Raw genomic sequence first — 27,778 nt, 5'->3', positions numbered from 1 at the left:
GATCATCCGATGCACCTTTACACTGATGAAACGTGAGGTCATGGGTGGTCACGTGATGTCGCGATACATGCGCGTTTGTAACTGGGGCTTGTCGACTCGCCCATCAGCGAAACGGCGTCGTCTGCCTAAATCTGGGCGAGGGTGCAAGTCAAGGCGGGCCTATCAGCTTTCACGATTTGATTCCGGGGGCTGGTTTGCTGGGTTGAATAAAATAGGCGAGCAATTGGCGATTTCCTCTTTTCTTTTCGTTTCTTTTTCATTTCTTTCATCTTTTCCACGTTCTGTTGTTCTCAATTGACTTCGCAACCATGGCGGACAAGGAAGCGACTGTCTTCATCATCGACCTCGGCGCGTCCATGACCGCCACCAATGGGGGCCGGAAGGAGTCAGACCTTGATTGGAGCATGAGCTATGTGTGGGACAAGATTAGCAACGTCGTCGCCTCGAACCGCAAGACGCTGTGTGTTGGCGTGGTGGGACTCAGAACCGACGAGACCAACCACACGCTGGGTAAAGATGGTTACGAGAACATCTCTATCCTGCAGCCGCTGGGACCAATGACAATGACCAGCCTCAAGACTCTTCAGTCCAAAGTGAAGCCCAGCGGGACCAAGGATGGTGACGCCATATCGGCCATTGTGGTTGCAGTCGACATGATTGACACCTACACCAAGAAGAATAAGTGGAAGCGGCAGATTTGTCTGGTTACCGACGGCCGCGGAGAGATAGACCCGGATGACATTGACGACATTTCAAAGAAGATGCGCGAGTCGGGTATTGAATTGACAGTCTTGTGAGTAGAAATGGCGTTTCAGAGTGGTAACAATGCTGACTGATATACAAGGGGCGTTGACTTTGATGCCCCCGATTACGGCTTTAAGGAAGAAGACAAACCTTCAATCAAGGTAATGACAACAAACATGTCGTTTTTTACCTGATTCTTTTCAACCATATCTAACACTTGGGGTTTTTTTTAGAAACAAAATGAAGAGACTCTAAGAAAACTAGTGGATGGTTGCGGCGAAGACTCAAGGTTTGCCTCCATAGTCGAAGCTATTGATGACATGAACGAGCCACGAGCAAAGTCAGTCAAGCCGTACAAGGCATATGACGGCTTTCTGACCTTGGGAGATCCGAAAAATGCCCCCGCGGTGGTGGAAATCCACGTTGAGAGATACTTCAAGACACATCTTGCTAGGCCACCAACAGCCAGCACAGTGGTGGTCAAAGAGGAGCAAGCTGGGGCTTCACAGGAAGTAGAAGACGAGAATATGGATGGAGTGGAACTTACGGCTGTTAAGCAGGCCAGAACATACAAGGTCAATGACCCAGATGCTCCCGGTGGAAAGCGTGACGTCGAGTTTGAGTCTCTCGCCAAGGGGTATGAGTATGGCAGGACAGCAGTTCACATCAGTGAATCTGATCACAACGTCACCAAGCTAGAGACGCAGAAAAGTTTCAAGATTATTGGCTTTGTCCAAAAAGAAAAGGTATGTCTTGATTGTCGACGCCAGACCGGGATTCCATCTGACCGTCTTCCAGTATGAGTTGCTGCTTAACCTTGGCGAAAGTTGCGTCACCATTGCAGCCAAGTATGACGAGAAGTCGGAGCTGGCATTCAGCTCTCTGGTGTGGGCACTTTCAGAGCTTGACTCGTACGCCGTGGCCCGTCTAGTGGCCAAGGACGAGAAAGAGCCTATAATGCTGTTGCTGATGCCTCACATGGAGCCCAATTACGTTTGCCTATACGATGTGCCTCTACCATTTGCAGAAGACATTAGACCGTATCAGTTCCCACCATTGGACAGAGTCGTTACTGTCAGTGGTCAAACACTCACCAGCCATCGCTTATTGCCCTCAGATGAGCTCAACGAGGCGATGAGCGATTACGTGGATGCCATGGATATATCAAATTATGGAATTGACGAGGATGGGTGAGTATATGAAGAAGGCCCCTTTATATAAGTCTCCATCGCTAATCTTGCTCGTTTTGTTAGGGAACCTGCTGAATATGCCACCATTGATGAAATATATAACCCCGCGATACATCGCATCACCCATGCTATCAAACAGCGAGCAGTCCACCCAGAAAGGCCAATACCAGAAATTCCCCCAGTCTTGCTCAGGTTTGCAGCTCCTCCGACGGAACTGATTGAGACAGTGCAAGCCAAGATTGATTCTCTAGTCCAGGCTGCGGATGTCAAGAAAGGTGATTATATACAAGCATCCTAGACACTGGAAGTTTTATGTGCTAATGTCCCCTCAGTGCCGCCCAAGGCTAAAGGCAAACGCCAAAGAGAAGCGGTCAAGCCCATCTCCGGGCTGGATGTGGATGCTCTCTTAGGAGAAGAAAAGAAGGGTTCAATTAGTCCCGAGAATGCAATTCCCGATTTCAAGCGAGCCTTGAACTCGTCAGAAGAGGTTGAACAGATTGCAGAGGCGACAAAGCAGATGGGAGCCATTGTACGATCCCTCATCACAGACAGCTTTGGAGACAGCAAATACGCTCAAGCAATGGAGGGCATCGGGGCGATGAGAGAGGAGCTCACAAACCTGGAAGAACCGGGGCTGTACAACGAATTTGTACGCGACTTGAAGAAAAGCTTGCTTTCTGGGGCCCTGGGTGGCGACAGGCGAGACTTTTGGTTCAAGCTGAGGTGGGCGAAACAGGGACTGATTGACAAGAAGCTGTTAGAGGTATCGACAGTTACGCCTGAAGAGGCAGATGAGGTGAGTAACGCAGCACGTTGTTGGTCTCTGGGATTTTGTTGTTGTTGTTTGCTAACTTGTGTGATAGTTTTACAAGTCAAGATGAAAGTAATAGGCAGGAGTTGCACTTATGTTGATCAAGCGGGCAGTATGTAGATGAGCTATGTAGCACCGACAGGCTGAAAAGGCGATGATTGAGCATGCAATTATATGATTATAACGAATAGATGAAGGAAACACGAGGGGGTAGAGGTACACATGTGCCCCCTAGACAGAATTAAGAGCCACAACACCAGCTTCTTGTTTCTCGATCCAATGCCACGAAACTTTGCTATTGTAGAATTATAGAATTATTCTGTCAGACGGCTCCATTGTGGCGAGCATCCAAAATTTGCCCTTGATGCTTTGAACTGGAATTTGCTGCTGTCAAATCTATTGCCTGCAGTTTTCAAGTTGTGTGATTTGATTGCGCAGGCGGCCGTCCGCCAGTGCCTGCCCAACCGCTACAGCTGCATTTTGCCCAATCAGCTGCACGTCAGTTTCGCTTCACCTTGCCCTTCACCTCGTTTTCCAAACACACCTTTTCTTTTCTCTCTTTGTCTCTGTATTTTCAAGTTCTCTTTTCTCCAAGACATCTCATTCCCTAATTTTCAGCCACAAATTGTTCATTTGCCTCGGGATTTAATCCCCAGTGTTACCAACCAAACATATCGTCCACTGTTGCCTAGCTTCAAGATGGCCAGTTTCGACTTCACGTCTCGTCTCGAGACACTCAAGAGCCTTGGGGTGAATGTTGAGTACGGCGAACATGTGCGAGAGGAGGAACTCAACGAAACAGCGTCGATCAATTCAGAGGATGAGTTTCCCGCCGTAGTGGCCCCCCAGTCTGGAGGGAAAGATGCCTCATTATACGACGCTGGCCGCGACGTTTGGAATTCCGTGGGCCATTCTTTGCCAGAGAAGAAGGCGCCAGTTGCGAAGATTGACGATTCGCCTCCCGTGCTGCCTTTGGATTGTTCTAACTTCATTGTTGGAGAGCCTGCAGATGAGACTATCAGCTTTTGTTCCTGGAAGGTCGTTCTAGCTTATCCCGATAGCTTCATCGGCAAGGCGAACAGGCCTCGAGTATGTGCAGGATCTCGTTGCTCTGATATACAAATATGGAGAGAGTATATCTCTGACATAGTCCACAGGCCAAGCCCTTCTTTGACAAAATATTGGAGGATCGAGTCTGGGATTTGTGAGCATCCCTTGAATTATCATGAATGCATTCTGACTAATTTTGCAGCTTCTACCTCTACCATCCTGAGAAACCTGGAGATAAGCCTCGTCTGCTGGTGCCCACGGTTCAGCTGGAATACTTTCTCAAGAGTATCAACAGAGAACTCGGAACTTCTCTCGCTATCCCGGGAGGCGCAAACCAAGATCGCTTCTATATGAAATTCGGCCAGGGAGATTCGCCAAGACCACGATATCTGAAGAGATCAAGAGATCAAAAATCCTTGGACATTGAAAGCTTCCCAGACTTTCATCAGGCGGACTGGGACAGTTTCAGGGCCGCGCATGGTGCCATTCAGCAAGACTGGAGGGAATCCTGGAACATGATGGTGCCGAGGCCAGCTTTTCGCGACAAGAAGAAGGATAACGGAAGAAAGGCGGCTCAGAAAAAGCTTGACAGAGAGCGGATGCTTTACGAGACCCAAGAATTTCTTCATCTGATACCAGACAGCGGCAAGGGGGAAGATGTTGTTTTCCTCTGCATGGACGTCGAGGCCATCGAGATGCCGCCGAATCCAGTTTCTGAAGTCGGAATAGCCATTCTTGATGTCAAGGACCTCAAGGGCGTGCCGTCGGGCCCTGGTGGCCATAATTGGTGGCAGTTTATCAAGGCATACCACCTTCGAACCAAGGAGTATGCAGGCCTGGTGAACCATCGCTTCGTCCATGGGTGTCCTAGCTACTTCGATTTTGGGTAATTGTCCAAAGCATTGTCTTTTTGTGTGAGTTTCTGCTAACCTACTAATAGTAAAAGCACCTTTCCTGAAGAATGTGAGCTTCCCGAAGCAATTCTGGAGATCCTGGCGCCGTATATAAAAAAGAAGCGTCAGCTTGTATTTGTCGGCCATGACGCCAACCAGGACATCAAGTACCTCTCGAGTGTAGGATTCGAGATATTGTCCCTTCGAGGTCTTGTTGAGCAACTAGATACCAAGGATATTCACCAGGCTTGGAAAGAACGGGAGAGTGGCAAGGGCCTTGTATCCGTCCTCAATGATCTATCAATTCGCAGCAAGCACCTGCACAACGCCGGCAATGACGCCGTATTTACTCTCCGAGCTCTGATTGGCGTCGCTATTGAAGAGATTCGAGAGAAGGAAGCAAAGGCGAAAGGAGAAGAGTACAAGCCGGCACTGTGGGACGTCGAGCAGAAGGAGCCCGAGGTTGAAGGAATGGAAAAATGGGTATAAACCGTCCTGAGTTGAGACTTGGTATTTTCTTTTCTTTCTTCTTGTGGGTTTGTTTCTTTCCCAAGTGGCAAGCTGCAAAATCTTTCATGTAGCTAGCCTCCTTCATCTCTAAAATCTTCCCATACCTTTAGCTATGAGTCGCTTAGATGGCTTTCAAATTCAGCCCACCAACCCACCAACGCCAATCGCTATGGAAATCGAATATCGTACAAGACATATACACACGGCCCCCCAAACTGACTCTCATTTTTTTCTCCCATTACTAACGCGGCGAGTTCGTATAATCGTTACGTGCGTGGTTGAATACATAGGGCCGTTCATTTCCGCTTCTTTGCAAGTTTCACCGATTCAGCCTCGTTCAGACGGTTTTATCCAGTAATTCCTTTGCTTCGTTGACTTTGGTCGCCAAGTACGGGCTGCCGCCTCGATCGGGGTGGTTGAGGAGCATGAGCGTTCGGTGGGCCTTGCGGACCTTGTCTTTGGTGATGGATCGTTCGCTATAGGTGGATGGAATTAGTCCCAGTTGGTCCTCTTCATCATAAAGTGTTATCTTTTATTATCGGTATTACCTTAGTGATAGAATGAGAGAAGCCTCCTTCTTGGTCATCCGGGGCTCGAAGCCGCCCTTGTAAAAAGCCTTGCCCATGGCGCCGACGCCGCCGCGGGAACGACGGAGAGCGACGAAGCCTGCGCGGCCCTGTGGAAGAAGAAGAAGTGTTAGTTATTGGTCGTGTTCTTATTGTATTTGGATGTTGTATTTTGGCGCATGTGTGGTTTTGATGCAGTGTGATGTGGATGGCGAAGTTGCGCTTATACAAAGCCGAAGAGAGAAGAGAAAGAAACTTTGGGGAGTGCAACGTACGAGGAATGCTGCGACGGCGACACCGGCGCCCCAAGCCATTACTGAAGCCATGATGTGAAGTTTGTTTCTGTTTATCTCGGACGAATGAGATTGACAGTGTTGGCTGTGGATTGTTGGGAGGTTGATTTGTCGCAATACTGGGAGTGGGTTTGGAGAGAATCGGCTTCTGAGAAAGTTGGAAGTTTTGCTAGGGACGGAGTATGGGTGCGGGGCAATAGTTTTTCCGGGGAAGCCGCATGGCTTGGGTGGGAGTTTGGACGGACTCGTGGATGATGTGCAGACATGGATTGGAGGGGGATTGGGCGCGTTGATTGGTTGCGGACTATCTGCAGTTTGTTAAAATACTGTAGTTTAATTTCTATATAATTTACAAGGCGATATATGATAAACTATATATTGATTTGCTTCTTTCTTGTGGTGATGCTCAAGGGCCGGTACGAGGTCTCGACTTGTCTATCTAAGTGCGCTCGGCAGTAGCCCGTAATAATTCGGCCTGCAGGTATGCTTCAAGTCTCGGCGATGCATGGCCTCGGTTGCTTGAACTCAAGGCTCTTTCCTGCTTCTGAAGATGTTCTCTTGAATATAGTAGGCATTCGTCCGGCTGAGAATCATGGCCCTGGGGCCGATATCACGCAGGGGCTTGCCTCAGTTGCAGGATGGTTGAAGGAAATCGTGTTGTCCACAGTTTGCACTTCACCCTTGCTCCTCTTCCGCTTCCTCCTCTTTGGTTACGTGCTGATGCGCCTTTTCCGGCATCTTCAAGGCTCCTTCGACCGCTTCTTTAATCTTCTTATCCAATTCTGCTTTGTTCTCCTCCTCCTGCTGCCGTCTCTCTTCTTCAGCGGCCTGCTCCCAGTTGTAGTTGCCGGCTCCCCCGCGCCCCGACCAGCCCGCGCGGTGAGGCTGCGGGTTCTTCTTCAGGCTCGATGCCACGGCGGCCCCCGTCTCGTCCGCCAGCCGCCCCTGGTTCTGCGCGGCATACGACGGGTCGATGAAGTTTCCGGCTCCTCCACGGCCGGCTCTTGCGGGGCCCTGCGGCTGCGACGGGGCCGCTGACGGCGAAGAGAAGGAAGAGGCAATGGCCTTTAGCTGCTGCGCTTCAAGATCCTAAAGGCGGGCGCTGTATTAGAACCCACTGGAGGGGGTATATTGATACTCTGGGAGAGCCAGGATCGGGGTTTACTTTGGATGCCTCGTCGGCCTGTTTCGACGAGACGTAGTTGCCTGCCCCACCGCGGCCGACTTTGTAGAGCGCATCTTGGTCCTGAGGCATTGCAAAATGCTAACAAGGCCACGTACAAGGGGGGGTGTGAGTTGTGGAACTTTGAAAGGAAGGAAGTATTAAAAATAAAAAGAGGGTTAACCTCAACAAGTAACCGTACCTTTGGCGTTTTCGAATTACGTACCAAAAGCCCACTTTGTTTTGTTGAAGCCGACCAAGTTTTTTGGTGGAAAAAAAAAAAGATGCCAGGGCGTGATGGTAGGAAGAGAAAGAGGCTTCGCTGACGTCACGAGGCTATGTGGACCCGGCCATGACGTACGCGGTATTGAAAACGACGCTCCCGAGGCAGCCAGGCAGGGATTCGATTCTTTGGGTCGACGCCATGTGCGAGAAACAACAAGGTTTGTGTTTGAATTTGGGCCGTGGCTCTGGGCCCTGGCATAAGGGTGAAAGTTTGGCTGGCGGGAAAAATATGCGAGGGGATCGACAGAAAGGTTGATTCGGAGGCGGGAGCCAAACGGACGTGGATGCATGTCAAGCTCAGCCAAGCCCTCGTTTGGCGCAGTTTTGGCAGTTTGGCAAGGTGATGGGCATGTAAGTGCGCGTACCTGGCTGGTACTCTCGCCGATCAGTCAAAGTACCGCCGCGTTGGATAGCAGTCAAACTTCTGTTGCGGAAATCGTCGGTCATGGATCGACAGGCGGCTCATTCCCTTGTTCGTCTCTCTTTTACGATTCAACGTTAAGGAGGGAATCCTAAGCCTTAGTGCCAACTTGTAACGACACCTGCACAACAGACGATTCCGCAGCAGTTCGCATGGTGGCCCATTCAGGCACTGTATGATCCCCACAAGGCAAACTCAAAGAGCCATCGAATATATGACAAGTATCCTTTCTCCAGTCAAACAATCAAGCCTTACAGCACTACCCGTTGCGCCCATTCGGAAGTGGCGGGCGGCTGCCGCTCTCAAAATCTACGAGTACAGCCGGCCCTGACACTTGGCCCAGCTTCCATGGAATCGTCGATGCGCAACTTGTGCAGGGATTCTTGCCCGCGTATCTTTTTTCTGCGGCGTGCTTCTCGCCGAGTTTGGTTCCGGAGATCCCGACATGGTTTCGGCGGGACGAGGTCCGTGTCCCAAAGCCGGGAGCGTTAATTCAAGCAACGTTTTTGCTGATGCAAGAAAACGTCGATGCAGCGTCAGATGCTCCATGTAAAAAGCGTCCCATGTAAGCGGCGTTTCGGAGGACAGTGCGAACGGTGGGGAGATGTCGCACGATCACTGAAACGCACGCACTGTGTTTTTGTATTCGTATCCAGTGTCGTTTTAATTCTCTTTGACGCAGCGTGATGGGGCAACGAGGGAGTGTAGCAATGAATCCGGCAAAAGTCGAAACAAAAAAAAAAAAAACAAAAAAAAGGTCCATGCACAGCTGGCGAGCTGTAAACTTGGGCACCATTACATAAGAACGGATCCAGGTTTCTACAAGTACTTTCCGGTATGCATGCTTTGTATGTGATACTGTATCTACATCGGATGAGTCAAAGAGGATATTGATACGGGTGAACGGGGGCATGGCGTTGATGCCAGAGAGCTGTTTTAGGCCTCCACCGCATGAACTTTTCTGCCCAGATATTGATTGACTGAATCATGGCGTCGATGGTTGATGCCATGTAGACGTCGAAAACTATAGAGCGTGCATCCTGTGCGACATGACATTGGAGTATCATTGGCGAGTCTGCTGATGGTGTTGATGAAAGTGGTGGCATCCTCTCCAGATAATGTGCACCAGCAGTGAAATATACTCGTACTATGCCGGTACGACGTGGTGTGTGCTTTTCGGCGATACATGCACCAAATTGCCTCGTCCTCCCCTCCCTCCTTTCATCTGACTTTCTTATTACTTAATTGATCCTGTCGAAGGATCAAAAACCGTTGCGCTCGTCACCGACCTAATGAAGGCTCTCGGTCGATGGTGACACGATGATTGGGCTTGCAAGTGGGAACTGCGGCCTTCGATTGGCTACCGAGCGGCTGCCGAGCGGAAGTCGAGATGAGGGTCGAGACGTTGCGGCGCACGCAATCACGACGGCGGATTGTTCTAATTCTGGACAGAGTAGTAGAACGAGCATATGGCATATTTGGCTGTAGGTTTGAAGAAATGGCTGGCACTGTACTAATGTTCACTGATATGTACTGTACGAAACACATTGGGTGGTTTGTCATAGCATTTGATGTAAATCATCAAAGATGCTCTACCATTGTGCTGTACATGGACGGCGAAAGCAAGGGCCTCCAAATTTGATATCAACAAAGGTAGCATCGGGATGGCTAATTCCGGTGTAGGCAGACAGTCAGTAGCATAGATACGAGTCGTGAGATAAGACTCACACCCAAGAACTTCATCCGACGACCGTTGACACGCCGGCTCGGCTCGTCTCTAGAGCTGATCGTCAACATACTATACATACTACCTTGTAGACTCGACATCCTTTTCGGAGCGGGTTCGCCATTGATGTTCAGGCACATCTACACCATCTCCGACTGCCATGGCCCCGCAAGGCGATCAATTGGACAATGGGCTATCAAAAGGCCCAGCTGAAAGATGATCCGTCTGTCCATCATCCGAAGGCTAGAGTTGGGCACCCATTCGCCACTACTGTACGAGCTGCAAACCATGTATAAGAGAAGAAAAATTTTTCATCCTTCCAACGAGGACGTCATGCAATCTTCATCTGCAATTTTTAGGTTCCAATTGAGTGCATTTACGGGCTGAGCCAAAGCAGGTTGCGCTGGCATTGGACGGGCGAGGCATGCAAAAAGTGAAGCCGACGCCCGGGGGATGGGATCCATCGGCAACAAAAAGAGAGCTTGGGGGGTGTTTCTCTTTCTGTTGGGCATCGAAATGGGAAAGCTAGAGCTGCTGCTGAAAGGAGAAAGAAACAAATTCGGCATCTCCTTGGCCGGCATGTCTTTGCTGCAAGGGCCCATGGATGAGGAAAATTTTCATTCCATGGTCTGTCTGCCTTGTGTGGTTTGAGGTTAAAGGCCTTGGTTGCCCTTATCTGCGGGATCAATATCATTCGTTGCCTGCTTCGGGAACCGTTTCGGGGCCTTGTTATTTCGGAATCTGCATTGGTGCCGAACAGGTTAGGCAATTGAGAAAATAAGTGATTTATCTTGCCATTTTTAAAAATAGGGGGAACCAACATCCCATCCCAATCCCGGCCCATTTCGCCCTTCCAATTGGCCATGATTCGGCCAACGTGGTTCAACCGCATCGAAATGTTTGCTCGATGCGCCTGCGATGGTGCCATGGCCGAATGCCCTAGAACTAGTTCGCTGCCGGAAGTCGTGACCTGCGTAAGCGCACGGCCGGGGGGTGCGTCCACACACTCACTCTAAGGTAGACGGCATAAACATCAATGGATCGAATCAATTCCAAGGAACCGATGGAACCTAAACTGTTGGCACTGGGAGGGAGGAACTAACGCTGTGGCTAGTGGGCAAAGGTGCCTGTAGGAAATACCGTGTTAGCGCAGTCCTCGACACTGTGCAGCTAGCAAACGACATCCATCAAAATGTCATCGCGCTCGTGCTAGAAATCAACTTTCAGCCACCCAGAGGGCAAGAAGGCGTCCAGTTGTAGCGGGTTCCTGGATAACGAGGCGCAACGACATGGTGGTGGCATGGCTTTTGACTTTTGGCCTTTCCTTTGTGATTCTTTATTCTGTTCCAAGGTGATTCTATTCTGTTTCGGTTGTTCTTTGCGCCAGGGGTTTGACTTTATCCCCCATGTCTTGTGCTGTTTTCGCTCTCCTCTTGTTTTGCTTTTAATGCTTATCCTTTGTCTCTTTTTTCTTTTTAATTTTTTTATCCTCCGGTGGCGTCTTCGTCTGTTGACCTATTATCTGCTGTTGTTAGTTCCCCAATTGACTCCGTACAAGGTGCTACTCTCTTTCATAGCTCCATGTCTCCATGATATCCACAACGTCTCCATCACACCGGCTGCCTTTATACCTGATGGCGACAAACCTAATCAACTGGTGACTCTTGCGCACGACTCTTCTATCTACAGACCAGCGGTGACCGCAATTGCTCTTCTGCTACTACTATGCGATGCGGCATACGAGGATTCGTACCCGTACTCCGCTATCTACTAAGGCCATATGCTTAATGATTCCCCGGACCTGCCGCATTTAGCCGATTGCTGTTGTGCGGTTGTTGTTGTCTCTGGTTTTGCCTGGAAGAGGAAAAGCTGTTTGTGCGGTATGATGGAGATGAGCAAAGTGGTGATTCAGACATGCATACGAAGCGCAAAGTATCCCTAGCTGTCGGCCAATTCTCAACCCAGCATTGAGAGAGCAGAGGCCGCCCGTCTCGCCCAATTGACACCTCTGTTACATGCCAATCACTTCCTCGGTGCAATCCGCACAAGAAACTCAACTCTGCCGAGCTCCTCTGGTAGCCAGAAAATAGCTGGTTAGACGCACCCGTCGGTTCCCAACGGACATGGGAGCTTCCATCTATCTATCTCGTCCAAATCATCTCCCCCGCTTCAGTTGCCCCTCACCCAAGCCGTATTCGGCCCCCGAAAAGATCAAGAATCCCGGCCGTTGCTCAGGCCTCTTTCTGCTGTAGCTTGGCCCCCTCCCCCTCTTCGAATTGATGTGAAATGCTAGTAAGATGAGATGCTTTCTTAGTAGATCGACGATGGCTCTTAGGACGCTTGCTGCGAATACACGGAAGTGAGGCCTTGCGGAGTCTGGTTGCGGGGGTGGAAACGGGGCCTCGGGGAGTTGATCCACTTCGGCCTGGCGAGAATCGAGTCCGATGCAGCTTCATCAACGATGAGCGATTCAGTTTGCGGGCAGCTACGGTTGTTAGTATGGATTGTAGTCATACCAAGCTCCGGTATCGTGGAGGTAGGGCTGGGGCTCTTATCAACCCAAGCGGCAAAGACCCATGAACCTTGCTGATGCCGAAGCGAGAGCTGAACGGCCAGGTCATTTCAATTCGGTCTTGGGTCTTTTTTCAGCTGAAATCCCATTGAGCAAATCCCCCTCCTTTTTTTTTTTTCTTTTTTTCCATCTGCGCGGATCTGTGTGTATGTATCTGCGGGCAATTGAGTCCATACTTACGTGTATCTACTAAGCTCACCCGGACCAATGCAATTCATTACCATGCGTCTTTTCGCCAATCGGCCCCGGGCTACAGAGCAACATGTAGGTAATACTCGTATTACTCGCTCGCATGTAATGTCATGTACAGTCAGAACGGAGCACATGAAGTGTAATATTGATTATTGCGCTGGGCTGCGGAGCAAATTGATAGTGGTAACTTGGCCCTCAGCAGACGCTAGGCCGGGATGCTGCTCTCACATACCCGAAGAACTAAGGTAATAATTGAAGGTAGGTACATACGAGTACTCTGCAATACTGGCTACTAGGTCGAAGCCATCGATTTCATTTCAGCGTTCGTTCCTTCGTCAGCCACTCCCCCTCCACGACTGAATCAGGTGCCTCCGTGCGAGAAACGCCTGGCGCTCGTCATGTGAGGCGGACGGGGTAGTACCAAGTACTGTGAAGCCTGCCAGGACCGTACTAAATGGGAGCCTGCTGGATGGGATGAGTAAGGCATAAAACAGCACGTTTCGTCTGATTCCATTGTTTGTATCAGAAAGTTGGCACTAGGTAGCAGCAGTATGGAGCAGCCATCGAATCTGGTATTGAATTGATTGATTGATTGATTGATTGACTGTTGACTCAGTGATTGATTGATGGGTTCTATCCTGTACAGTACAATTCCCTACTTGGTAGTACTTCAATTGCAATCAAATGTCCCCCTCCCAACTCTTTTGCTCGCTGAACCACGGCCCCGATAGGAGGCAGCCCTCATCCCTTTCCGGAGCGTTACGGGCCGTCTTCCTTGATAGGGCTTGACTTAACATGACGGGGAGACACGTTGCCTGGCACCTTGTTTTCGTAGGACGTACCTATCAATGGATCAGTGCCAGTAAGGTAAGCCCAAACAGCCCACCTGGTCGTGTCCCCATGCTGCTGAGCTGGCCGGTAGGGAGGTCGTGCCCTTTTTTAGTGCCAGCGCTCCATCCCTTGCCGGTACAGGTACCTTGGACGGCTATGATTAGAACCTGGATGGGCTTGCAGGGAGTAAGTACCCAGTACCGTGGTAAGTCATGGAAGTCAGACAAAGATCAATGGAATTGGATCAATCTATCTAATAATTCCACCACAGCACCCTCCGTCTCTGCATTCAATCACCGTACAGTACTGTACTGCCCCCAAGGGAGAGAATCAAGGCAGCGATATTAATCAAGAATATTAACACTGTAGAGCCAAAGTTGACCCTTTTTAGCGTACAGTGCCCAGCAACCAAGGCGCTGGGGGCCTTCTCGCCACACGCCCCCCGGCACCTCTTTGTGGCCCTCCAATTGCTCCTTCGCATGCCTCCAGCATCCCCCTTTACGGCCTCTCCATTCGACCTGGTGATCAACCCGGGTCAGCGGGCCAATGGCCCAGTCAGACTTGGCTACACCCCACCGTCGGGCGCGCGCGACTGCGACAGGAAAATAAATGGAGAGCCCTGATGGAGATGGGCCCCATCGCCTGTGGAAGCCGCTGGAAGGACGGCCAATTGATGCCTGTTGCTGGCTGTCGCTGGCTCTGCACGGCTCTCTCAACTGCTCTACTGTACACTCGCCGGCTCTCACCAGCCATCGATGCTGCGCCCCACGGGCTGAACGTTTGTTCGTGCTCACTAACGGCCCTGCTGAGGCAAACCAAATGGAAACCCTGCCGTTTGGTTTCTGGTTTCTGCGGCCGTCTCCTGATTCCTGCACGGAGTACGGAGTCCCAGCACCAGCACGGGGTACCAGGTACCGAAGTGCGGCCCAGGTACGAGTGCGCAGCGCACGGAGGGTGTTCCGTGCCCTGTTTCTTGCCTTTGACGCAATTTCGATTTTCATTCTCAATCTCGACAAGAGAAAGAAAGAGAGGAGCGCCTTTGTCTTTGTGTCTTTGTGTTCTGGTCGCGGCTCTGTGTCTGGCACAACATTATACATGTACTCCTACCAGGTCCCGGTAGTCGGTACAGCTCACCCGGGTATCCTTGATTAGCAGGTACTTCGGCAGCGCGCAGTGTTCACAGCGCTCCAATGCGGGACGCAGTAGCAGTCCTTACTCCGTATCGTCCCTCCTAATGTACCCCGTACAAGGCACCAGACGCCTCCTCCGTACCCAAAGACCGCCCGGGTGCTCATGCTAATACACGCGCCCCCGCCGTACCGCATCTACACACACTCACACACACTCCCTTGCCTGGCGCCGGATTGTTCCTCGCCAAAATAATTATTTCTCGTTCTCACTACTTGCGAAGAGATCCTGGCTTTTTTTTTTTTTGGTCTGACTTTTTTTTTCTCCCTCACAACACCATCCCGCGCTGAGTTGAACGTATCTAAGCATAGCATCTGGTCGAGCCGGACAAACCTTCTTGTGTGGACATCGTCTGTTGATCGAAAGCGTTGCCACTTCAACCCCCAGCGTGCGACGGTCCAGCGTGTGTCGTCTCGCAATCCCGAGCAATTCAAGCCCGCCTGGCAATGGCCTCCTCAAAAGTATGACCTGATGCCATCGTCTGGGAGTCGCCGATGTGGCTTGTTCCTGTGCTCGTGAGGCTCCGGTTCTTTTTGCTGATATCTTTGTCCACCCGCAGGAGATGCAGCCTTCTACGAGGCCATTGACGCACCAGCGTTCTCCCTTGTCGAGCTCCGCATCCTCGGCCCTGACCGGCCGTCAATCCCACGCCCGAACCAACTCGCACTCGCATTCCCTCCTCGCCGGTGCCCTCAATCCCACACACCGAATCACCCGCCGAAAGTCCGTCACCACTCCCGGCGCCAACGTCGCTGCTCTCGCGGCCGCCATTCGAGAGAGCGAGCAAAGCGGTGCCATTCCGATTGCAAGCGGGGGAAGGCGGAACACAAACACCATGTCCAAGCAGTCCGCCGTCCGGGCCGGCCTCATGGACGGCCTGCCCTCACCACCCGCCAGCCTGCCCAACAAGTCGCTGCTGGAGGCCAAGCGAGAAGTCCAGGATAGTGCCATCGACGACGATTCGAACGAGCTTTCGGCCGACGAGGCGGCGGCCCACCTCGACCAGGCCCGTATAAGACGAGCCAGCGACGGACAGCCTCTGACCAAGGATGGCAAGAAGAGCAGCCGAGTAGAGGTCCGCTGCGAAACGTGCGGCAAGGGCTACAAGCACAGCAGCTGTCTGACGAAGCATCTGTTGGTCTCCCTCCCCTCTTGTACCTGTGATGTCTGCACTTGCCTAGGTTTGGCTGCATGCCTCATCCTACCTCCGGTCCTCGGCTTTCCCCCTTCTCCCTCCCCTCCCTCTTTCACTCTTTACACTGGCAAAACATGCGTGATTTGAGTTTCATTTGTTGACTCGTTGGGTACTAGATGGGAGCACACTCCTGAGTGGTCTTACACCTCCAAGCTGCTCATCTCCAAGCACCAGCAAGTGCAGCTGCTTGAGGCGGCGTCGGTCCTGGTGGCCATGAACGGCAACCCCAAGGAGAGATCAGTCACCCCTCCGGACTCTGCCAGAGACTTTGCGAGCGAGCCAGAAACGGCTTCGTCGCCCACCGCCTCTGGTTACTCGGAGCAAGCAGATGGTCAGAGTTCCGCTGACACTACCCCGCCCCCGATTACCGAGGAGGGACATGCATTTGATACTTCTGCATACCGCGACAAGCGTTACAGCATGGGCAGCGTATTTTCTCGAAGCTTTCAATCCCCGCAGCCGTCGAACCCTCTCCTCTTTGGTAGCATTCCCAATGCGAACGGTTTCGACCATGGCCGCAGCGGCAGCATTGACGTTCGGCCATCATCCTCCGGGATCAACGCCAACGCTGAGGACGATCACGACCTGGCTGCGGCTGTCGAGTTGTTGAGCTGCAGCTTTGGAAGCAACAGTGGCTCACGACCCGCTGTAACACATGTTGAGGACGCACCGCCTGTACCACCCGTCCCAGCTCAATTCCTAGATCAAGCCGCATCCTTTGTCAGCGCTGGCTTCATCAACAGCTACCCCAGCAGGCAACCCGAAAGCTTCACCCGCGGCGAGATGCGTCGCGGAAGTGAGGATGTCAAGATGGAGGATAGCGAAGACGATTTCGATATGCGATCCCGCGCTCGCAGTGACGAAGACGACGACGGAGTTTTTGGTCGTATGGAGGAGTAAACTTTATTGGGTATGGAACGGAGCAACTTCTCTTGGGAGCTCGAATCGTAACGCTATTTCTTGTTTTTTTTTTTTTTTTATAATGTGGCCCCTGGAGTCGGATTGCTCTGGAATGAATTATGGATATCACCAACTGGGAAGGGAAATCGGCGCGGTGTCTCTTTTGTACAACGATATACTCGAAGCAACTGTATTAGTGGTGGTTCTGCTCCGCTGTCGAATCTTCAGCACCGAAGAGTGGAGGGCCCGTCTGGACTGATCATGGTCTGAGATGAGATTGCTTCTCCACGAGGTTAAAGTGAGGGTTCGACGAGGCGTCGAGCGTACGCCCGAATAAATTCTGAATAAATAAAGCATTGATCTTTGAAAGAAAGAAAAAAACAAAACATTTCACACCATCACTAGAAGCCCATGCCACGATACAGGAAGCACACGTGCACAGTGATAATGATAATGGTTATGCATTTTTGAAGACTGCCAACTGATGAATCAAATCTAGCCCGCAAACAAGCACGAATTGGTGACTGTAACGCAATGAGTCCAGCAGTGGCCACGGCAAGAATGGATATCCTCGATTTTCATGTTGAAAAGATGAGAGATGTGGAAAGAAAAATTTGGTGCAGACCCTAGAGAGAAAGAAATTGAGCTTTAGAGATTGAGCTCCATCGAGAAAGAGCGGGGACCTGGCCAGGCGTTGTTTCCCCAGCGACCTAAACGTCACGTTGCTCCACAGCTATCCGGCGCGGGCAAGCTTCCCCGAAGCGGGAATCAAACCCTCAACAAACACAATCGATTTAATCAATCTTGCATTGGCACGAAATAGCTCGTGATAGCTTCAGTTGCAGCTGCGACAATTGTATTCGGTTGCTTACTCATCCAGTCGTGTCGACCTCGTGGGAGACGCGCATTTCGGGACACGCACGTCCGACGATCACCACTGCGACTTGGTTCGCTTGAGCACCAGCTCAAAACAAAACACACACAAGAACAGCCACGATGCCGACATTGCGGCGAGCGCAGAGAAGCGAGGCTGCGCGGGGGGCTGCGGATGCGGATGCGGATGTCGTGGAGAAGGTAGCGACGCCAGACCGGTCAAGGGACAAGGCTGTCGACAAGACAACGCCCAAGCGCCGCGATGGCGGTGATGTTTCCGCCGCCAGCACTCCCGCAAAGGATGGAGGGGCTCCAGATTCAGTAGAAGCAGCGCGCTCAGCCAGGATCCCCACGCTGGTGCAGTTTCCGCTCGTGGCGGCCATCAGCTTCGCTACGGCGAGTCTTGGATACAGCGTGGTGGCCGAGCTGACCAAGGGGGAGCTGGCGAGTGTGAGCCGGAGCCAGGAGACGCAACAGGACATCGGCATCCTGGCTGGCTGGAGGATGTGAGTGGCTTTTCGCGACGAGAATTGGGGTTTTCGGGATCTTTGCTAACGAGACGGCGTAGATTTGAGCTGGCGCTGAGCTGGTTCAGCGGGCTGGATGGGCTGGATGTCGCCATGATGGATTTCTTGTCCCACGGACCGGCGGTATGTACACGAAAAAGCTTTTTCCTCCTCTGCTGCCACGCTGTGGAGACGTGTGGCGAATGAAGCTGACTTTTGCAATTTCTAGATGTATCTCTTGTTCGCTTTTTACAACCTCAGCCCGAGAACGGCCATTGCTGCCCTCGCCGTTGACGTCGTCTCTGCATCGGTTCCCTTTTCTCTCCTGCGGCCCTTTTCGGCCGTCCACAAGCCATCTTCGAAGCTGCCCAACCGCGAGCTCATTGGCCTGCCTCTCCAGTTGCTCACCGCGGCCTTGTCGACGAGCATATACACCGTTGTTCTGGTTACGTCGCTGCGATATTTGCTGCCTCAGATCTTTGTCCTCCACTTCAACGGCCTTCCCAACCTCGAGCCGGCGTACGCGGCATCTTACGCCACTGTGCTGCCTGTGACGTTGCTGTTTGGCGCTGCCGCCAGCACCTTCATCTTCCCGCCGTTTGCAACCACGGGCAAGACAAAGGAAGACGAGCGCGTCACCAACTTCAACCCTGTCGAGGCCAGTCTGGGAGAGACTATGTGGTGGAACTTTTTGGGCTATACCACCAAGGCCAAGGTGGCCATTGGCCGCACCGCAGTGACTCTGCTGGTCACGGGCGTCAACACGTATCTCGCCTGCGCCATGACGATCCCTGGTGTTGAGCCTACCGGGGCTGCGGCATACGCAGGCGTGTGGGTGTTTGCAGCTCTCTGCACGGGCCTGGGGCTGGGACTCGTGGGACGCGACTGAACTGTGTGATGACGACGGCGCCATGTATGAGGTCTCGGGAGGGCATATTGGATGTGACTGGAGACAGGCAGCACTGTCTACGTCTTTTGCTTTTTGCTTTTTGCTTATCTTTGTTTATTTAAAACGTGTATTCTAGTGCCTCATTTCGGATCTTTGAATGGGTCGGGAGGGTTCTGTTTTTGGCCATTTGCCTTGTTTCTTTTTCCCTTCTCTCTCTGGATGGGGAACAAGATGAAGCTCGCTACTGGCTTGGCTACATGTATTTTCTTTTGCTTGTTTCTTATTTTTGCTTTTTTGTGTATGGTTCAGGGTAGTTGGTGGTGTATACGGAATGCTTGGGCTTAGCATAAGAAAAAAATCCTCACAGGCAGCTACATTTTTTTTTGGTCCGGGACAGTGAGCCTGGGATGACGGAGAGTGACGAAACCCCGAAAAAAAAATAAAAGAAAACAATTTTAAAGAGAGTCAATCTTGCCCTTGTTTGATCATGCTGTGCGATGGAATCATTCAGCTCGTCATAAATGGACATGGATGACTGAAACCTCTACGGTGAGTGACGCTATTTTATATGGCACGTGCGTTTATATGAGCACGAGTTTGACATGTATACGAACTTACGAAGCACTCACTCTTTGTTCTCGTTCACTTTATCTGGAAGCCTTGTCTTGTGGGTGGCATGGCAAGGGAAACTAACGCCCTTTAGAGTATAATGTTTCGAGAGGACAGTTGGTTGGTTGTATGTCAAGTTAGTTTCAGCCCGGAATCGAGATGCCTAACACGAGGCAGCGGAGCCCCTTCAAGCTCTCGGTTATCACCAACTCAATCTGCCCGGGCTACGGGTCACGCAGAGCGCAGCAAGTAGCCCAAAGACGGTGAATGATGAGGCTTGCAGCTTTTCATGACCTAAGAGGGTAGGGGAGCAAGATTCCGAGAAGAGAAACAAAGAGGGTGTGAGAGTGACTGGTCATTCAAGGCAATGATTCGAAATGCCCATCACACAATCAAGTCCGCCTATGCAGATGCAAAGGCAGTTGGATGCAATCAATACGATAAAACGGCCCCCAAAGCAGGGCTCACTGCACTGGGGGGCGCTTCTATATTGGGCTCAGAGCTGAAAAAACTAGGACGGATGCAGGCTTGCATGGGGGATGTTGCATGGAGGCCTGGCCTGTGCTTTGGCTTCGTGCATATGCCGGAACACCTGTGAAAAGTGATAACCCGACAAGCAGGTTCTTGGTTAAACGGGCTGGATTTCCTGAACCCGGGACAGCAAGGTCTTCTAATAACGCCTCCAGTGGCAACAATTAACGAGACGAGTGGCAGGGGGGAGAACCTGAACTTCGGGTCTTTTTTTGGCTGGGGCTCCCATGTGAGTTTGCCATGCCTTGTGTAGCCGCTAGTAGTTTTTCGAGGGTAGCATCTCGATGAAAGCAGAGTCTTGTGCCTCTTTTCTTCTTTTCGGGGAGCTTGGCGAGATTTGTTCGGGTCATTGCTAAGCATTATGGCTTGATTTGTCCGTTTGCTTGTTTATTTGCTTGATTTATTTTTGGCTTCGGTATCTGACAAAGGGGGCCTGCTGCACCAAGTGGTTCTCTTGCCTCACTGTTTCTAAGAGAGGGGGGAATTTCACCAACAACTAGAACCTACTGAGGGGTTTTAAATCGGTGTTAGTTCAAGATGGGGGGAAAAAAGACAATGACAGAAAAAAAAAAGTACCGAGAGAAGAGAGGAGAGAAACATTACGCCGTATACCCGTAAGAAACCCCCGGCTCCATAAAAACGAAAAAATAAAAAAGCCAGGTGAGGCTTCTTGGGCCCAGGGATTTGGACAAACTGGGATGCCACGTTTTTGAGCTGGGCGGTTTTTCCCATCTCCGCAGCAGCTACCAGCACTTACACCAAAAGCAGAAAGCAGAGCAGCAGGCTTTGATTCCTTCGTTTCCTTCTCCACCGTCGTTCCGGCTCCTCTTCTGCCTTGGCCACCCCCTCGTGCGGAGTGAGGATTTCCAATAATTGCTCTGCCGTGTCAACCGCCCCGTCCGGGCCAATATTATCAATATTACCACGCTGCCTGTCGTCGAGACAGCCGAAACGGGGGGTGGGCAGAGCCGGTCAGTTGCCCAGTCACACAGCCTACCGCATCTGGCCATCTTTGTTCATGACAAGGGAGACGTAAGGCGGAGAGATAGGACGAGACGAGACACCGGCGAGGGCAAACAAGGCAGGAATCGTCACTCGGCCGGTTCAGCTCTTTGTCGGGGAAACGGTGAGCTGAACAGAACATGACTGTTGCTGGCAGGGGTGCAATCAGGCGACGGCGGAGACTCATCACCAACTCGTCTTGCATCTGCATCTTCTGACTGACCCTTTCCCACGGAGCTGATTCCGGGGTGTTTTCCTTTTTTTCTTTGTTCCCCTTCCTCCTCTTGTTACGGCGGCACCTTGCCCTGGAGAGTACGGCAGAAGCCCTTGGCCACCCCCAATACTCGTTACACGCTATTTGACTTATGTGTATAAGATGCCCCCTCGCTCTGGCCTTTTTGGAAAATGTCAAAGACGCTCATCATTGACAGGTTCTCTCGGCTATCGCCAGACAAGGGGTGTGAGCACTAATGAGCCGATACCCTAACGTCAAAGACTAGTATTCTTCCCGTTGAATACGTCTGGGGCTTTCCATTACCGAATTGGACAAACGCCAGCACTCTCCCATTCCTTCGGCCATGTCAGAGCACTATGCTTCTGGATCGACGTCGGGATATGCGGCACCAAGAAACGTCAAGAAGCTCAAGAATATCAAGAATCCCAAGAGTGAAGAAGATCTCGATGTCGAAGGCCCGCTTGAGGTAGCCGGCTGGGTGCAATCCGGCCGTGGCATCAACTTCCAGGGCTGTATCTCCGTCAGAGGCCCCATCGACGCCTATGGCAACATTACCACAAAGGGGGAGATGAGTTGCCAGTAAGTTGACCAATTCATAGAAAAGGGGGGTTATTAGAGAAGGGGGTGGTCAGGGTCGAGAACAAGGCTGACTCGTGCTCTTTGAAAAAAGGGGACAGATCAAAGCGTACGGCAACATCTTGGTCAACGGCTATCTAGCCTCGAGGTGAGTCGCCGTAAAACACCACCATACACGTCCCACTGTTGCTAATGCAGGTTCAACATAGCGACAAGATCATCGGATATGGAAAACTGAGAGTAGAAGGTACCCTTGAGGGGGTAGACCTCGAGGTTTGGGGAAACTTGATCATCATTGGCTTCCTGTGAGATTGCATCCCCATGCGCCAACAAGGCTGTTGCCGCCACGGAGACACCATGGCTGACTTGACAATCACAATAGGAAATGTAGACGCCTGGTTCTATACGGTTCATTGACCCTCATTGGACCAGATTCCACCTATCTCGTGGAGGAATCGGAAGAAATTGCGGGGGCTAAGCTGATGCGGGACACGGAGGCAGATTGGGATCTGTGAGCCAATGGAAATACCCTGGAGAATGCGTGTGCTCGAGACATGTATCCTGTCATGATGAAACGATAGGGAGCTTTTGAACCCACTGGGGAACGGAGCATGGTATAAATTGCGATATAGACGTGGTGTTTTCTTTTGTGTATACGGAGTAGGCAGGGACTATTTGGTTGCCGGGTTAGGTAAACCCCCCCTGAGAAATGGAGTAATATAGATTAAGAAATGAGATCAATGAAATAAGGGTAATCTCACAAGCTAGGATCTCATCAAGATTGCCGTGTCAGCAACTAATAATATTACTGCCTTCGGCTGCCTTTGCAAGGTTCATGTTTGCTGCATAAGGTAGGTAGGCATATCGTATTAATGGCTGTGGGGAGGATTGTCACACCAAACCACTGAAACGGTTTTCAGTTTGGTGCATGAATGTGGAAAAAAAAAGAGGACGAACTGTGCAGTCAAATTTAATAGTCGTAACATGAGTGTAACACCCGCACAACGTCGCAAATATCCCAACGAGACATTTTTCTGTGCTTTTGTGTGATGTTGCTTCAGCTGAACCAAATTGTCCGGAGCTGAAAAGCCCAAGTCTCGTCCGATTTACAGCAGCCATGATGACTCAGCCTGGGGTGCGGTTGCACCAGACACTTTACGGCGCACGGTCCTCTTTCCCTCCCTGACGGACCGGGTTTTAGTTCCCCAAAGGAAGCTAGCCATCGCAACGCGGTTGTCGAAGTCACGCCAACAAATCTACCGGATCGCGACGACATTCAGCATCTCCAAATGGACGCCGGCGAGTGCGAATATTCAATATCCGACAGCCCTTGATTTGACCAGCATCTACAGAGCAGTGGACATCTTTAGTGCGCGGCCACGAGTCTGCAGGTGCTGGAGATTGCGCTGCCAAACATGGCCACCTCAACCGAGTCCGCAGACGTGCCAACCGCCATGGACCATGAGGAAGTTGTTTCTCCAAAGACAAAGACTGCCACCTTTGAGATCGCCGAGGGCTCTTCCATGGGTCCAATGAGCAGCGTCCTCACGGCACGCGCCGATCCCGATGCGCAGACGACAGTAACCGACTTCCTCGACTTCACGGAATACCTACCCGCCGACATGATGCGCTCCCTGACGCTCGTGGGCCAGCTGGACCAGAGATATGCGGATGCTTCACACAAGGTCGATGACTTGACGACAGTATGGGGCCAGCTTCCAGGCTTACCGGCCCATGAGCGCCCATCGCCGGTGCAGCTGCGCGCTGACATCTCGGAGCACTTGAGGCAAGCGCTGGATTCGCGCATCTTTGCCCACGCAGAGGCTGTCAGGATGGCGGACAATGTCAACCGCCACTACAACAAGGCGACGGCGCTGCTTTCGAAGCTCAAGACAATGATGGAAAACTACCCAACGGAAGAGCAGGCTCTTGTCGAGCCCAGGTCTCCTCAGATGACGAGGGCGAAGCTGACGGTTAGAGCTACTGGAGAAGACGGGCAGAAAGTGCGACGATCCCGAGTCCCACGGATCACGGTTCCTGGTGAGGTTCTCGCCCCCTACGAAATTGAATACGACACCTTTAGCGACGACAGCGATATCAGCTCTGATGAAGAGTCCGAACCGCCAGCTACAACCCGCAGGATACAGGTTCCCACGCCTCGGATCAAACTGGTCAGCAACAAGAGCCAGAAATCTAGTGGCCGCTCTTCACGAGGGCAATACGCTACCCCTGCCTTGAGTGCTGCGGCTGCTGCGAATGCGGCTGCGCTGCTTAACCCTCCCCCCGAGAACGCCGTCATTGGTAGTCCTGATGCTCCGTGGCTGCAGTTGACCCAATATGAGCTGGCCAAACTAAGGAAACGGATGAAGAAGAATGCAACATGGACACCTAGCGAGACTATGATTGCTAGGGAATTGAAAGCCTTGTGTCGTGGGCCAGATGCTTATAGGGAGGCTAAGAAGAAGGCAGAGGAGGAAGGCCGGGTGTTTGAGGCTACGGTGCCAACGCCCATCATCGATAACGAATCCGGCACTCGACAAATGCCTGCTGGCGCCATCAGCGTCGACTCTCTGGCTGCCACCGAAGTACCGACCAGCAACCGGGGCATGAAGCTCAACGAGGCCAAAAAGCTCAAGAGAGAGCAGCTCGCAAAGCTGGCCGCCGAAGAAGCCGAGGAATCCGCCCGTAAGATGCAGCAGGCGGCGAAACTATTCCTGGGCAGCAGCACGACTTCTAGCATGACGCCCGAGAATGCGAAGAGCCCTGGACCGCAGCCTAAGCCGCGGACCAACTCCAGATCTAAGCGAAAGAGAGAGACTGAAGACGAGACCAATGGCGACGCCGCAGCAGCAGCGGCGGCACCAGCAGAAGGCGGTGAAGCAGTGCCATCATCGCGACCACAGCTAAAGCGCACCAAGACTGAGACACCCGTCCCACCGCCAGTGCCCGGTCTGATTGCACAGGGCAGCTCGGTCTCCTCCGACAACTCTGCACAAGCTGTCACGACGTCTGGGGTAGCTAGTGCTGTTCCCCAGTCGGAGACTCCCGTCCCGATCCCCATTCCTCCACAATCTTCCGTCACTACTAGGTCAGCAACATCTCCAGTGCCAGGCTCTACCATTCCAGCCAATGCGAGCAATGGCACTGTCACCGTCTCTACTCCCGCGCCTATCAAGGCTCCATTCGAAACCCCTGTCCCTCTTCCCAAGACCGAGCCGAGGATGTCTACCACACCTATCCCTCCGCCGACGATTAGAGAGCTGCCCGGGCGAGAGGCTAGTAAGCGTGAAACGCGGGGAGAGGCGGCGAAGCGATCGCAGCAACAGCAGCAGCAGCAGCAGCAGCAGCAGCTATCTGCGTCCACGTCACCTCAACTGCCACGAGGCCAATCAGCGGCGCCTGAACCGTCGTCACGCAGCGGCACGCCCAGGTTAACACCTGCGCCAGAGTCGCTCCCTTCACGCCGACCCGGCTCGCGAGGTAAGGCCGCGAGCCAGGAGCCACAGCCGTCACTGGCCGTGGATCGATCTCGCCGTGCCAGTACGGCGCGCAACACACCGGTTCCCGAAGTTAAGCAGCCGGGAAAACGTACCAAACGCCCCGCCCCCGGTGTTGTCAGTAGGACTAGCAGCGGCGGTAACAGCGCCGTTGGCAAGCGGAAAGCGGCACCTAAGAGGAAGGCTCGCGCGACTAAGAGAGACAAGGGTCAAGTGACGGAGGAGATGGTGGAGGTGGACGATGAGGGCAACCCCATTGATCCTGACGAGCCACGGTATTGCCTCTGCAATAGGGTGAGCTTTGGGACCATGATTCAGTGTGATAACGTCGATGTAAGTTCAAACAAGCGATTCCCCCCCCCTGTCCGCGGAGATGCTGTCTGAGAAACCACGACCGCTGACAAAGCAAGCAGAATTGCAAGCAGGAATGGTTCCATCTCGAATGTGTAGGCCTTTCGGATATCCCTGCGCGAACGACGAAGTGGTATTGCCCCGACTGTCGTAAGCTTCTCAACATTGGTGAGAAGGGAGAGATTAGTGCGCGGGGGGTTAAGAAGTAGGCTTTCCTATTTCATGCATGTTGTGTGTTTTGATTGTCTTGTGTTAATAATGCGAAGCATGGAGTTAGGGGGCCTTGGAATACGGGTGCTGGGACGGAACATGAGGTAGGCAACTCTTCGCCGATATACTCGCTCCGAAATATCGGAGATATGGCGGCTACGTGGTTTTTTGCTTTCATAAGGCTTGAAGAAGATTAACGGGTGTTTTCCCTCCCGGTTTCACCAAAGATACCTATATACGTTACAGGCTTGTCTGATGTTTGTTTACATCACAGTTAAATTGACGGGCCGCGCCCGTGCCGGTGCTATGAATACATCCTTAATGACTAGAGCGAGAAACGAAGCGCAAACATGAATCGCAAGTTCGGTCGGCGGAACGCATCCGACGTTGAGGAACTTGCCGCCATACGGGGACGGCAGCCGACCGGAGGCGGGGTTTTGATTGGAAGCCGGGTTGATTACCCAAGGCTTGATTACCAACGCCCTTTTACAGACAGCCCTCTATCCGTAGCTTGGAGAACTACGCGAGAGAAGCGATAAGTGAAGGGCTTTTAAACACTCTTTGTTTCTCTCTTTCCTGCTTCCTACACACTTATCACTTTCATCTTTACTCTGTCTGGATTACCGCTCTCTAAACAAAATGGCTGATGCGGGTTACACTCCTCTGTATCCGGTTCCCGATGGGCTTCCCGACGCCGAGATCCGGACTTTTATCACCAACTTTTTCAAGATTTCCGATAGACCAGAGTTGAACGAGAAGTGGCTCCAACAGTTTACCGAGGATGCGCGTGTAGCTATTGGGCCTGGTAAGGCCAATGGACAAGAAGGTGAGGTTTTTTTTGTGCTTCTATGAGAATCCTGGAGTGAGAATGAGAATGAGAGCTTCTCAACTCTTTCGGATGCTTCTTATAAGATGTCGGATATCTACATCAAACAAGAGCGGATGAACCCTGCTGTCTTGAACTGCATGATAAACTTGATTGACTTACTCAGCGTTACCTACTTAATTACATATACTAATGAAGCACAACAGAGCTTCGCACAATGCGCGAGGGAATGTGGTCCGTCGTGGCAGAGCGAAAGCACACAGTCACCAAAGTGTTCCCGGGGCGGTTCAACAACAACGAAGACAGCAAGGGGGCCGAGCTGATGCTGCACGGCGACGTGGCGTACAAGACCAAGGACGGCAACTCGAGCACCGTCCCATGGGCAGGACATGCGATTCTAAGAAAGGTGCAGGCTGAGGGCGGAGAGGAGGTGTGGAAGCTGTCAGAGTACCGGGTATATCTGCTCAAGTAGAGACTTTGGAGAGAGAGAGAGTTGGAGAGGTACAGCAGCATGTTACAATATACTAGACCACAAACCACCAATATAATTGATCAGTTTCCATGTTTGTGTAAAACGAATATAAATAGCAATTTGCTGCTGGCACTGCATCCATCTCTTGCATTAGTACCTGCTTATACTTTGTGTGCTGTGCAGTGTTGGTGTTGCGTTGATACTCCACTATGAGGTGCTTTGATTCATGCCGCAAAAGACTCGAATGTTTCACATGAAAACGCCAGACTGTTACGAGCACGTAAAGGAGGGAACAAATCACTGCTATCCGTTTCAAATGTTTTACTTAACGTGCTGACGTTTCGAACCGCGTTTGTTTGCAGGGAAAAATAACAGGCACAATCAAGCCACATGCAGCGCTGATAGATAAGCAACGAGGCTGGCTTTGGTTCCATCGGAGCTTATCAGACAAAGGGGGGGCGTGTGTTGCGATACCGGCAATGGGGGAGGAGGGAAATTGTTACTTTGTGCAATACGGAGTACGAAGCGGCTATAGTAACTTAGGGGAATCTTTTTTGTCTTCTTTACGTGAGTGAATGACGATGACGATTTCGACGACGACGGAGGTGAGGGGTTGTGTGTTGCGTTTACTTTGCTGTGTTTGTCTAGAGCCCTTTCCCCGGAATCCCAGTG

At 51.8% G+C, this 27,778-nt stretch overlaps 12 protein-coding genes across 12 annotated transcripts; 9 read left to right on the top strand and 3 right to left on the bottom strand.

Annotated features, from left to right (window-relative positions):
- Window positions 1–125: 125 nt before the first annotated feature.
- M431DRAFT_528036 (hypothetical protein) lies at window positions 126–3,079 on the top strand. The gene is made up of 7 exons (XM_024920729.1): window positions 126–793; window positions 845–905; window positions 978–1,490; window positions 1,543–1,934; window positions 1,998–2,209; window positions 2,267–2,730; window positions 2,798–3,079. Exons 1-7 carry the CDS (start codon window positions 309–311, stop codon window positions 2,813–2,815), a joined length of 2,145 nt encoding a protein of 714 aa, XP_024779257.1. The 5' UTR covers window positions 126–308; the 3' UTR covers window positions 2,816–3,079.
- Window positions 3,080–3,444: 365 nt separating this feature from the next.
- Window positions 3,445–5,177, top strand: M431DRAFT_75952 (hypothetical protein; the record flags this gene model as incomplete). The annotated part of the gene is made up of 4 exons (XM_024922410.1): window positions 3,445–3,834; window positions 3,903–3,949; window positions 3,998–4,681; window positions 4,736–5,177. 4 exons carry the CDS (start codon window positions 3,445–3,447, stop codon window positions 5,175–5,177), a joined length of 1,563 nt encoding a protein of 520 aa, XP_024779256.1.
- Window positions 5,178–5,535: 358 nt separating this feature from the next.
- Window positions 5,536–6,090, bottom strand: M431DRAFT_478635 (hypothetical protein; the record flags this gene model as incomplete). The annotated part of the gene is made up of 3 exons (XM_024915694.1): window positions 5,536–5,674; window positions 5,747–5,874; window positions 6,040–6,090. 3 exons carry the CDS (start codon window positions 6,088–6,090, stop codon window positions 5,536–5,538), a joined length of 318 nt encoding a protein of 105 aa, XP_024779255.1.
- Window positions 6,091–6,335: 245 nt separating this feature from the next.
- M431DRAFT_504533 (hypothetical protein) lies at window positions 6,336–7,472 on the bottom strand. The gene is made up of 2 exons (XM_024918484.1): window positions 7,223–7,472; window positions 6,336–7,146 (listed from the first exon to the last, which is right to left on the bottom strand). Exons 1-2 carry the CDS (start codon window positions 7,310–7,312, stop codon window positions 6,733–6,735), a joined length of 504 nt encoding a protein of 167 aa, XP_024779254.1. The 5' UTR covers window positions 7,313–7,472; the 3' UTR covers window positions 6,336–6,732.
- A 3,293-nt stretch (window positions 7,473–10,765) lies between these two features.
- On the top strand, window positions 10,766–11,703 carry M431DRAFT_307568 (hypothetical protein). Its single transcript, XM_024914198.1, has one exon. The coding sequence runs from the start codon at window positions 10,952–10,954 to the stop codon at window positions 11,423–11,425; it is 474 nt and encodes a 157-aa protein (XP_024779253.1). The 5' UTR covers window positions 10,766–10,951; the 3' UTR covers window positions 11,426–11,703.
- A 1,887-nt stretch (window positions 11,704–13,590) lies between these two features.
- On the bottom strand, window positions 13,591–14,343 carry M431DRAFT_491177 (hypothetical protein; the record flags this gene model as incomplete). The annotated part of the gene is made up of 1 exon (XM_024916878.1): window positions 13,591–14,343. One exon carries the CDS (start codon window positions 14,341–14,343, stop codon window positions 13,591–13,593), a length of 753 nt encoding a protein of 250 aa, XP_024779252.1.
- Window positions 14,344–14,880: 537 nt separating this feature from the next.
- On the top strand, window positions 14,881–16,529 carry M431DRAFT_2161 (hypothetical protein; the record flags this gene model as incomplete). The annotated part of the gene is made up of 3 exons (XM_024913513.1): window positions 14,881–14,895; window positions 14,994–15,568; window positions 15,746–16,529. The coding sequence occupies 3 exons, from the start codon at window positions 14,881–14,883 to the stop codon at window positions 16,527–16,529; spliced, it is 1,374 nt and encodes a 457-aa protein (XP_024779251.1).
- Window positions 16,530–17,525: 996 nt separating this feature from the next.
- M431DRAFT_73801 (hypothetical protein) lies at window positions 17,526–18,797 on the top strand (the record flags this gene model as incomplete). Its single annotated transcript, XM_024922161.1, has 4 exons — window positions 17,526–17,670; window positions 17,743–17,908; window positions 17,971–18,052; window positions 18,138–18,797. The coding sequence occupies 4 exons, from the start codon at window positions 17,526–17,528 to the stop codon at window positions 18,795–18,797; spliced, it is 1,053 nt and encodes a 350-aa protein (XP_024779250.1).
- Window positions 18,798–21,291: 2,494 nt separating this feature from the next.
- On the top strand, window positions 21,292–22,537 carry M431DRAFT_504517 (hypothetical protein). The gene is made up of 5 exons (XM_024918483.1): window positions 21,292–21,308; window positions 21,371–21,753; window positions 21,845–21,898; window positions 21,960–22,055; window positions 22,133–22,537. The coding sequence occupies exons 2-5, from the start codon at window positions 21,518–21,520 to the stop codon at window positions 22,263–22,265; spliced, it is 519 nt and encodes a 172-aa protein (XP_024779249.1). The 5' UTR covers window positions 21,292–21,308; window positions 21,371–21,517; the 3' UTR covers window positions 22,266–22,537.
- Window positions 22,538–23,282: 745 nt separating this feature from the next.
- Window positions 23,283–25,807, top strand: M431DRAFT_76926 (hypothetical protein; the record flags this gene model as incomplete). Its single annotated transcript, XM_024922512.1, has 3 exons — window positions 23,283–25,114; window positions 25,181–25,574; window positions 25,658–25,807. The coding sequence occupies 3 exons, from the start codon at window positions 23,283–23,285 to the stop codon at window positions 25,805–25,807; spliced, it is 2,376 nt and encodes a 791-aa protein (XP_024779248.1).
- A 91-nt stretch (window positions 25,808–25,898) lies between these two features.
- M431DRAFT_307354 (hypothetical protein) lies at window positions 25,899–26,404 on the top strand. The gene is made up of 2 exons (XM_024914197.1): window positions 25,899–25,912; window positions 26,083–26,404. Exon 2 carries the CDS (start codon window positions 26,159–26,161, stop codon window positions 26,345–26,347), a length of 189 nt encoding a protein of 62 aa, XP_024779247.1. The 5' UTR covers window positions 25,899–25,912; window positions 26,083–26,158; the 3' UTR covers window positions 26,348–26,404.
- On the top strand, window positions 26,276–27,238 carry M431DRAFT_504515 (hypothetical protein). Its single transcript, XM_024918482.1, has 2 exons — window positions 26,276–26,634; window positions 26,841–27,238. The coding sequence occupies exons 1-2, from the start codon at window positions 26,448–26,450 to the stop codon at window positions 27,104–27,106; spliced, it is 453 nt and encodes a 150-aa protein (XP_024779246.1). The 5' UTR covers window positions 26,276–26,447; the 3' UTR covers window positions 27,107–27,238.
- Window positions 27,239–27,778: the final 540 nt, after the last annotated feature.

This window comes from Trichoderma harzianum (genome assembly GCF_003025095.1).
Source record: "Trichoderma harzianum CBS 226.95 unplaced genomic scaffold M431scaffold_2, whole genome shotgun sequence".
Taxonomy (NCBI): domain Eukaryota; kingdom Fungi; phylum Ascomycota; class Sordariomycetes; order Hypocreales; family Hypocreaceae; genus Trichoderma; species Trichoderma harzianum.
This window is presented reverse-complemented; position numbering and strand designations above follow the sequence as displayed.